At 40.7% G+C, this 10,096-nt stretch overlaps 1 protein-coding gene across 7 annotated transcripts in view; it reads right to left on the bottom strand.

Moving 5' to 3' along the window:
• Positions 1-8,371: 8,371 nt before the first annotated feature.
• LOC147021630 (DNA-binding protein Ikaros-like) overlaps positions 8,372-10,096 on the bottom strand; it is a 38,670-nt gene continuing 36,945 nt past the window's right edge. For all 7 annotated transcript variants that reach the window (XM_085891794.1, XM_085891792.1, XM_085891793.1 and 4 more), the window contains one exon: positions 8,372-9,924. In XM_085891794.1, the coding sequence (XP_085747920.1) occupies positions 9,182-9,924 (743 nt within the window). In that variant the 3' untranslated portion in view covers positions 8,372-9,181. The remainder of the gene's footprint in view (positions 9,925-10,096) is intronic.

The raw sequence follows: 10,096 nt of genomic DNA, 5'->3' as shown, positions 1-10,096 counted from the left end.
TACATGCAAAAAAAAAAAACAAACTTTCAAACAACCACACAGGCCATTCCTTCGCTCTCATAAACGACGACTGGATTTGGGCATTGTGTTTATCTATAAATGCGGATAAGAAATCGAGAAATTATTTGAATACAATAACTCATCACTATCCAAAAGTAGTGCGTGCCCGTAGAGAATATTCACATCATTCCACGAATTATTGCTTGCATTGAAGTAACAACTGCTGTGATACTTAAACACACAGAGTTAATTAAAATCAAGTTTACCTCCCTGTCTTTGCTTGCCATGACATTCGCTGCCACTTACCATTGGCACTCCTACCCCACGGTAACTAAGGCACTGATCGATCCCCATCATAACCAGCACGGCACGTGACGTCATCGTCGGCCGGCCGTGCACCGGCCTACGCAGCCACGCCCACGCAGCAACGTGTCCTGTTATTGGTAACTAAATGGCGCATCGGCCACGCCTACGCAGCACGTGTCCTGTCATTGGTTGGTAAATAAATGGCCATAACTTGGGAATCACTTGTCCAATTAATATCAAATCTTGAAAAGGCACATCCTCAGGTCCCCAGCAATATATCTGGCAAGTTTCAATTAGATCGGACCAGCGGTTGTCAAGAAACAGCGGTCACAGACACACACACACACACACACACACACACACACACACACACACACACACACACACACACACACACACACACACACACACACACACACACACACACCTTGCTGGAATTATAGATAGATGAGATTACATAAAAAGTGTACAACAGAAAAGAGTTATGTTTTTTTTTTGTTTCATTTTGCATAAGTTATGTTTGTTTCATTTTGCATAAGTTATGAATATACAAATGATGTCGATTGATGAATTTGACATTTCTGAACATATAACAGGCACAAAATTGAAAATATCGGACACACTCCACTGTTCGTAGGTGTAGGCATGAGAGAGAGAAATGTTCATGACATGAGAATAATCAATGAGTGTAATTTGAGATGATAATTTATGCAATTTTTGAAGTATTTTTGTTTTATTCCTGTTACAAAGTATAGAAACTTTGTGAGTTTGTGCAAGGTAGCATTTTGAAGTGGGAGAAATGTTTTTCTTCAGTTCACACAAACACAATCATATTTTCATGTCATCAAGCTTTTCAGAGTACATGTATAGCATTACATGTACCATCATCTCACCACATCACCCAATAAACCTGCACAAAGTACAAACAGACTTTTGGAAAACGACCATTCAACAACCATTTTCTTTTCCAGTGTCAATCTCCTTTTTATTTTCTTGATGAAAATTATTTCTGACGGCAAGAAACACATATGACGGCTTCCTTCCCTTGTGTCCCTGGCCGGTTTTTGCAAAATTGCAATTTTTTTAGGACGTGACTACTGATTGTCATGGGACACTTGAACGGCAGGTAAATCCACTTTTGACGTATGTGGTATCAAAATGTGCGCAAGACCCGAGAGAAAAAAGACATGAGAGGAGAATTCAAAATCCCCAGCGGTTGCGAAAAAAATTGCGAAAAATGTCGCAGTTCGAGTGCGGTTTGAGTTAAGGATGTCACTTTACACCAAGCTAGTCCCACATAAATGAGCACATCGCTATCGTTGTCAACTATCTTAAAAAAACAAAAAAACATCCAAGCTGGCTCCATGAATGCTCTTCGACAAGGAGATTCTCACCTGCTCCTCTGAGACTAATGTACAGGTTGTGCCAGTTCATACCTTATCGTTTAATTTATAAATGCACTGAGGGAACTTAGGATATTCACTCAAATCATACACAAAATCCAATACATATATATATATATATATATATATATATATATATATATATATATATATATATATATATATATATATATATATATATATATATATATATATATATATATATATATATATATATATATATATATATATATATATATATATATATATATATATATATATATTTATATATATATATTTATATATATATATATATATATATATATATATATATATATATATATATATATATATATATATATATATACTATACACACACACACACACACACACACACACACACACACACACACACACACACACACACACACACACACACACACACACACACACACACACACACAGACATAACCTGAGTTAACAAGATAAAAATCAACAACATTTATGTTTTCAAGGAAAGGTTTGTATCATCGGGAAGTACTTCTGTGGTTCAAATTTGAGCTGAACAAAAGGCAGAAGTATATTTATAGATTCTGATGTAGCATAGTCTGTTGCAGAGCATTGGTGATTTCAAAGCAGTTTCTTAGCAAGGGTTATCCTGGGTGTTTTGCCGTTGCCTTCCTGGCAGTAATTATGACAGGAATTTGGAATTTTGTCCCCCGTGCCGACAATAGCTCGTCGACTCCTTCACGAAGGACACCGTAGGATCTTTAACATCCACCAACTAATTCCGGCAGCCAGGATGCTCAGTTTAACATTCATCCAAGGGATGGCACACATATTCTTGAATCACCCTGCCTGCAAAACATCGGAGTAACTGTATAGCTGGACAGAGATTCAAACCCGGGCTAGACAGCTTAGAGGGGTGTGTGAGTACCGCACGGCAATCCCGAGGGCCTCTTTATAGGTTAGTGAAGGTGAAATTTGAACTTCCTACCTAAACATTGGATGTCAAGAGTAGGATTTGAGAACCTTAGTGCATTTCGTTTCAAAGTCTGATCAGCTATAATGTTCAGAAATGCATTTTGACCATGTTACCCTCATCAAACGACTATAGTCTTTACCTTTCACCAAAAGGGTGCTCCTTGCTTCATGAGTTTGAGAAAAAGTCCATTGCTGTTAAAGGTTTAAACATGTTTGGAAAAGGCTCCACTGCAGTCACAAGACCTGGCGATGTTTGAATATTTTCAACAGTCTCCTGAAGGCTATGTCGATATCATAACCATGCCATAAAAGGCCCCAACTTTTAACGAATAAACCACAATGACCAACAACCCTCTCCTCCTCCTCCACCACATTCCCCCTCCCCAACACACCTCCATCACCCAATCCTGTTGAATTAACTCTTTTTTTTTTTTTGCTTCTGAGACATTTAATATTGTCACATGTGATGAGATTGCTGCTGCCTGAGCAAACTGGACGATACATGAGGCTACGAACTCCATAGAACAATAGCAATTTTTTTTGTAAAGGCATTGTATTTTTGGAAATCAAATGAAATTGTTGGTAAAATGGTGGACAATGCTTGATGACTTTTCTTTGGAGCACAAAAATATGCTGCAAAACAAGATTTCTTCAGGAGGAATATTTCATCCTGAGATGTAAACAGGGCAAAACGTTTTGGGGAGAACTCAGCTGCTTGTTGACTACGGGAGAATAGTTTAATAAATGTTTTTTTTTTTAATTTTTAGCAACATGATAAATAAAGGGACGTTGAGACAAAAGTGGTCAAACAAGTGCAGTTGAGTTTTTGTGTAATTTGCTTCGACGTTTGGCTAAATGTAGTTGCTCAGGGCTTTAGTGAAACACATATATTATTAGCCCCCCATTAGACTTAGTCTGAAACGGAGGCTTATGGATTTGGTCTCGATTTTCATGTCCGTGTGTGCGTCCGCAACCATATTTTGGACACGTATGGACCGATTTTATTCATACTTGGGCCAAAGACAACATATGATGGTATACATAAGCACATAATTTTGTTTCAAGATACGATCTAAGATGGCCGACTGGTGGCCATTTTATTACTTAAAAGTGTCCCCCAACCATTTCTCGGTCATGCACTGTCCAATTTTGTTCAAATTTGGAGTTGCTGCCACAAATGTTCTTCCATGTCACGTGGCCAATCAAGTCAGTTGCACATGCACATCAATCGAATATGGGCTACACCTTTAACTCTGTACAGCTTAAATTACTAAAACCACAGGGACTATGACATTTTATGTCTTTTCCTCCTTGTTGAAAAGTATTTTAACTATGGGCTGGCAGGATCACCTTGAGGTAAGAATATGCACACTCGCTTTTAAGCTGTCCAGCCTGGGTTTGAATCCCGACCTAGCTATAAACAATCATCCAGGTGTTTCATAGACAGGGTGATTCGTGCCATCCCTCGGATGGACGTTAAACTGGGTGTCCCATCCGTTGGCATTATGGTGGACCTTAGAGACCTTAGACCTTAGAGACCCCAGGGTGTAAAATGAAAAAAAAAATATGTTGGTGGACCTTAGAGACCCCAGGGTGTCGTTCATGGGCAGTAGGTGAGCTATCACCAGCACCCTGGCCAAATTCTTGCCTGAACTACTACTGGGAAGGCAATGGCAAACCACCGAGTAAAAACCTTGCAAATAAATTACTTCAGCAGCACTGACGATTTGAAACAGTATGAAACATGAAAATCAGAATTTTAACTTTTCATAGATGACCACATATCAAAACTGGTCAAAACAAACGCAGCTGCAGATTGATTCTAAGTCACTCCTTGATAAAACAGAACGACTCCCAGCCAACAAGGCATGGTCCATATCTCAATGGAACACTGCATTCCCCCAATGGACTGGTGCCCCACCATCACCTCTGGCTCCCCTGAAATCTTTGGCATCGAAAGCTCTCAACATTATTGGCATCTCCTCCAATATGAGTGAAGCACAAGACTCTCACATTGTAGACAATCCTGTTGCTCTGACATCATAGACAATCCTGTTGCTCTGACGTCACAGACAATCCTATCGCTCTCACGTCACAGACAATTCTATCGCTCTCACGTCACAGACAATTCTATCGCTCTCACATCACAGACAATCCCATTGCTCTCACGTCGCAGACAATGCCATTGCTCTCACGTCGCAGACAATGCCATTGCTCTCACGTCGCAGACAATGCTGTTGCTCTCACGTCACAGACAATGCTGTTGCTCTCACATCACAGACAATGCTGTTGCTCTCACATCGCAGACAATGCTGTTGCTCTCACGTCGCAGACAATCCAGTTGCTGTCACATCGCAGACAATCCTGTTGCTCTCACATCGCAGATAATCCTTTTACTCTCACATCGCAGATAATCCAATTACTCTCACATCATAGACAATCCTATGGCCTCTGTTATTTGCTGCTTCTCCTGTCTATCTCACGCTCACACACACACTCTCTCTCTCTCTCTCTCTCTCTCTCTCTCTCTCTCTCTCTCTCTCTCTCTCTCTCTCTCTCTCTCTCCCGCCAGCTTCTCGAGGACACACACATCCTTCCTGTTAATATTGAACTTACAAAATCCAGGCTTTCCACCCACTAATGATGACTCTTTTGTTCCTCTTTTCTTCTGTTTGTGGAACTGTCTTCTGGAGATTGTACAATTCCACTCGTCCTTCCAGGGCTGCAATCAAGTAGTGCACCACCATCTCATGCCATTCCCCATCCCCATCTTCAATCTTTTCTACCCCCCCCCCCAATTAACCCTACCACACTCAACCCTCTTACTTGCAGGTTATAGTTTCCTCCACTCCTCTCTTTTGTTTTCAGCTCTTTCCCTTGTTTGTTGTATCGAACAGTGGCACGATTGTCACTACATTGCATTTTCCCCTTTGTCAAATCACTCTTCCATATGAGCCTCGATTTTTGCATGCCCCCCCCCCCAAAAAAAATTCTCCAATCAAGAGTACTTGTAGACCAGCAATTCATATTTTATTTGAGTGAGAATATGTTCATAAAAGAAACATCTTGCACTCTGTCTTCTTGATGGAAATCATCATATCCATTATGGTTTTCTTTTGTAGTGGGCTTGTGATTGGCTGTCAGCATTCGAGTTTGTGATTGGCTGTCTTCAATGAAGCGTTTGTGAGGTTTGTGCCAATAATTCAATGATCGAGTAGAATTATGGAATGTGTTTTTACAAAGCATGTACACAAATATAAGAAAAAGGCAACACCGTGTCGTTTCGACGTGGATGGAAATATAAGCAAAGTGAAAAAGAAAACATTTTCCGAGACTACATTAAATATTCACCAGGTAACATTTCTTTAATATATCATGGCTGCACAATCAACTGAACAAGTATTGCACTGGTGTATACCGTGATAAAATCGGTGTTAAAGCTGTTGCCATTCTTCATTTATTTATTCATTTATTTGTGCCAACACATCGAATGCATTTTCTTGAAACATACTATAAGTACACAAGGAAAATTAAATGGTGATGATGTTATTGGATTTCAACAAACGTAATCAATAAGTTGTGAGAGCTGTTATTGAAAATGTCGGGCCAACGGTAACAGCATCAATTTCGTTTCCAGTAGTAATTGAACATTGTAAGGCAATTCAATGTACATTCACCACGGTGTCCGATGCGACCAACTGACCAACCGGGGCTTATTTAAAGTCAAAATTGTCCCTCTGAGTTCTGCTTCAGCAGCGACACCTCCAGGCAGACACCTTTTGTTAATTAAAGCTTGCTTGCCTCCAACAGATTGAATCATTTTCAGGGACAAGATTTTTTTGTTTTTATAACGACTATCATGGCACCAATCAGTTCAAAATGGCTGACCTGTAGAATCCGCCTAATATCCTGGCACAAACACAGAAGGTCGGTGAATGGAGTCTGGCACCTTCTTTCCAAAGACTGAAAATTTGAACCACTCCAACCGTAACCACAGTCCCTTTGGAAAGCAAGTTTTCACTGGTACAAATGATAACACTGTATCGCACCTTGAGGATAGACACGCCGCTTTACTAGCCAGCAATTTTCACAGGTAACAGTAATAAAAGATGTCTTCAAAATCTTATCTCAGCACTTCACAACAAAAATAAATAATGCTTCATAACCAGAAAGCTGGACATTATAAAGTACAACAGAACCCGACCATTTACATTGTACTGTACAACAGTTCCGACAGTTGAGTTGCATACAAATAATACAGTATTATCATATTCACATGTGTACACAAATTGGAGTCACACCAATTTTCAAAGGTTTTTTTTTGTTTGAGGAATAAATGGGAAATAGGTTTTCCTAAGAACATTACTGTAATTACAAGTTACAGGATCATTATATTCATGAAACACTGGCTGCTGTGAAAGATCACCTGTCTTTTATGAGCTCAATAGATGCTCAAAAGCTTGCCAATAAAATTGCTTTATTAATATTTTCTATGTTTTCTACCACTTTATTTAACGCCCCCAAAATGTTCCCACCTTCTTGTGAAGCCGGCCAGGAAACATTAAGCACTGTTCTTTCACAAACTTTCTGGCCAGACCTCATTTTCAACTGAAGGTGATGGAAATTTGTAATTTGTTCAGGGTGTTTGTAATAACTCACCTAATCTTTGCGAAAGACACTGTGGGATCTTTAACTTGCACTCATAACCGATGCTGGCTGACGGGTCCTCTGGCTTAACGTTCTTTCGATGGACGGCACACGCAATGACATATCGCCAACCTGCGAATCACCAGGATGACGCTTTATAGCTGGGCCAAGATTTAAACCCAGGCTATACAGCTTAGAGGCGATTGCACATACCTCAAGGCTATCCTGCCAGTCCTTTCTTCTATATTGTTATACATACTGTATGATAAACCTCCAAAAGTTACATCCTTATTGCATGCATGCTTACATTTTATTTCGCTCTCCTTTTCTTTCCACAAGTATGGATTGTAGGTTTCTTTAAAAAAAAAATCAAGAACACTGTGTGCACAAGTACATGTACATTGCGTAACGCATTGTGCATTTCCCAGAAAAGTACTCACTGCTTGAATAATCGTATTGTGCTTATAGTTACAGCAGCAGTTTTATGTTTTACAGTCATGCTACAACACTGATTATGTTCCCTGAATTTCGCCGTTCTCTGGGACTCGTACAGTAGAAAGCATCTTTGCTGGCAATTACACCCAGCAAAAGCAATTAATACTCCAGATTGAATTTTTTTTTTAGCTTCACAGTGTATTCTTTTCACAAAATAATAACTTGTAGAGTTTCTTTATTAAACCATCTAACTGTTTATATACAATAGACATCTACGTCATCCTGCAATCGGTTATATCTGTGAATATCTGGTTATTCAGAATCCAATTTTCAAGTTCCACAATTTTTTTTTTTGATTCATTCTCATTCTCTCTCTCTCTCTCTCTCTCTCTCTCTCTCTCTCTCTCTCTCTCTCTCTCTCTCTCTCTCTCTCTCTCTCTCTCTCTCTCTCTCTCTCTCTCTCTCTCTCTCTCTCTCTCTCTCTCTCTCTCTCTCTCTCTCTCTCTCTCTCTCTCTCTCTCTCTCTCTCTCTCTCTCTCTCTCTCTCTCTCTCTCTCTCTCTCTCTCTCTCTCTCTCTCTCTCTCTCTCTCTCTCTCTCTCTCTCTCTCTCTCTCTCTCTCTCTCTCTCTCTCTCTCTCTCTCTCTCTCTCTCTCTCTCTCTCTCTCTCTCTCTCTCTCTCTCTCTCTCTCTCTCTCTCTCTGTCTCTCTCTCTCTCTCTCTCTCTCTCTCTCTCTCTTGAATTATGTTTCCTTTACAACTTTAAATTATTTCCTACCCAGCTGGAATTCAGATAAATGTAAATTATACCCCCCTGCCCCCCACTTTCTGTAACCGAGTTGGAAAAATTGTACCCAAAATGGAGCAACCCCGCTATGCAACCCGTGGAGATTTTCCATTCGTATCTCCAAGTCGGTTTCTAAAAGGCAACCATTTGAAGAAGCCGATTACAAGGGAGTATTTTGGAATGTTACTTAATGCTCTTTTTTTTGTAAACACAATTGTCCTTAAAATTCAGGCAACATATATCAGTTGATGTTGTGAAATTGCCTGACAAAAGAAGGAACCAGCAGCAGCAAAAGTGGTGACCAAAATTATTGTAATGGAAACAAGCCTTAATTTAAAAGTTCAAATACCTCTCGAACAAGGAAAAAAAAATCAACATTAAACGAATCCTTTTTTCAGGGAAATATTGGGCAAAACTGACACCTTTCTCGAGATCTGAATGTTTTTTAGCTTGGCAGTTTACAGAGTTGAGAAGCAAGGTGAAATCATCTCTCGAACCACTGATGAGCCCCCTGCGCCTGTTGCACCCCTACAGCTGTAAACAGTACTTTGACAAAGATGGTAGCATTTGTTTACATAGTGAAATGAAGTGCACTTTACAGAGAGTTGTGGTGTAAGTACAGAGGCTCGAGTCTCGAATGATTACTTGGGCCCACTGGCTTGATGTTCTCCACGGACCATGTGTGATGTGAACTCGTAGCGATCGTGACTGCGGTGTCCACAAACATTGCACTCGAAGGGATCACGGAAACCATGGCATCCCATGTGGATAGTGAACATGACATGGTCGAGGAAAAGCACCCGGCAGTGTCGGCAACGAAAAGCCTGCAGCTGTTCCCCACTGCCACTCACCACGCGGAACACCTCCTGTGGCCAGTCGTTCGCTGTGCGAGGCGTCTCGTCTGCGGTTAATTTGTCTTCACCCACATCTTGCCCTCTCTGTCGATTAGCAAGTGAATAGTCTGTGGGCGAAGCTGTCGGCCATTGCTCTGGTGGTGGTACGTTCTCACGATCGGTCGGACCACGGCTGCTTCGTCCGAGTGAATCTTCTTGCAACAAGGCCTGATTCCCATCGTTCTGTAGTTGGGAAAGTCCCACTTGGTGTCCTGCGTTAGCAATATAACTTTCCAGGCCGAACGGACAGGTGCACGTCTGTGGATTTGCCAGGCCTCGTGGGTAAAATAAAGAATAAAGGCTGGGGAATGAAGGTTGTAGGTCTGGTGAAGGTGCACTGTGCATCTGAATGACTGGCCTCAAGGAATCGGGGCCAGAATATGGCATGGAGCCCATAATTGAAGGCTCACTCACTCGAGTAGCAGCTGGTGCCTGTTCTGACAAGCCGTTGTATCCATGGGGACTTAGTAGCATAGGCCAGTCTCCAGTTCCTAACAACAACAAAAGCAATATGAAGCAACTGACCAACAATGCACCTTCATTAGCAATTCAAAAGGTAGTAAAACAAATAATACAAGTAGTATTTTCTGAAGCAACTGGTCATTATTGTTGTGACCCCTAACAAAATAAAGCAAAACCTACATCACTTGGAAAGCAAAATCT

The sequence above is a fragment of the Eptatretus burgeri genome, chromosome 8 (genome assembly GCF_056783735.1).
Source record: "Eptatretus burgeri isolate ZD-2024b chromosome 8, Ebu_testis_v1, whole genome shotgun sequence".
Taxonomy (NCBI): Eukaryota; Metazoa; Chordata; class Myxini; order Myxiniformes; family Myxinidae; genus Eptatretus; species Eptatretus burgeri.
The sequence above is the reverse complement of the archived record's forward strand: the minus strand, read 5'-3'. Positions and strand labels throughout refer to the sequence as shown.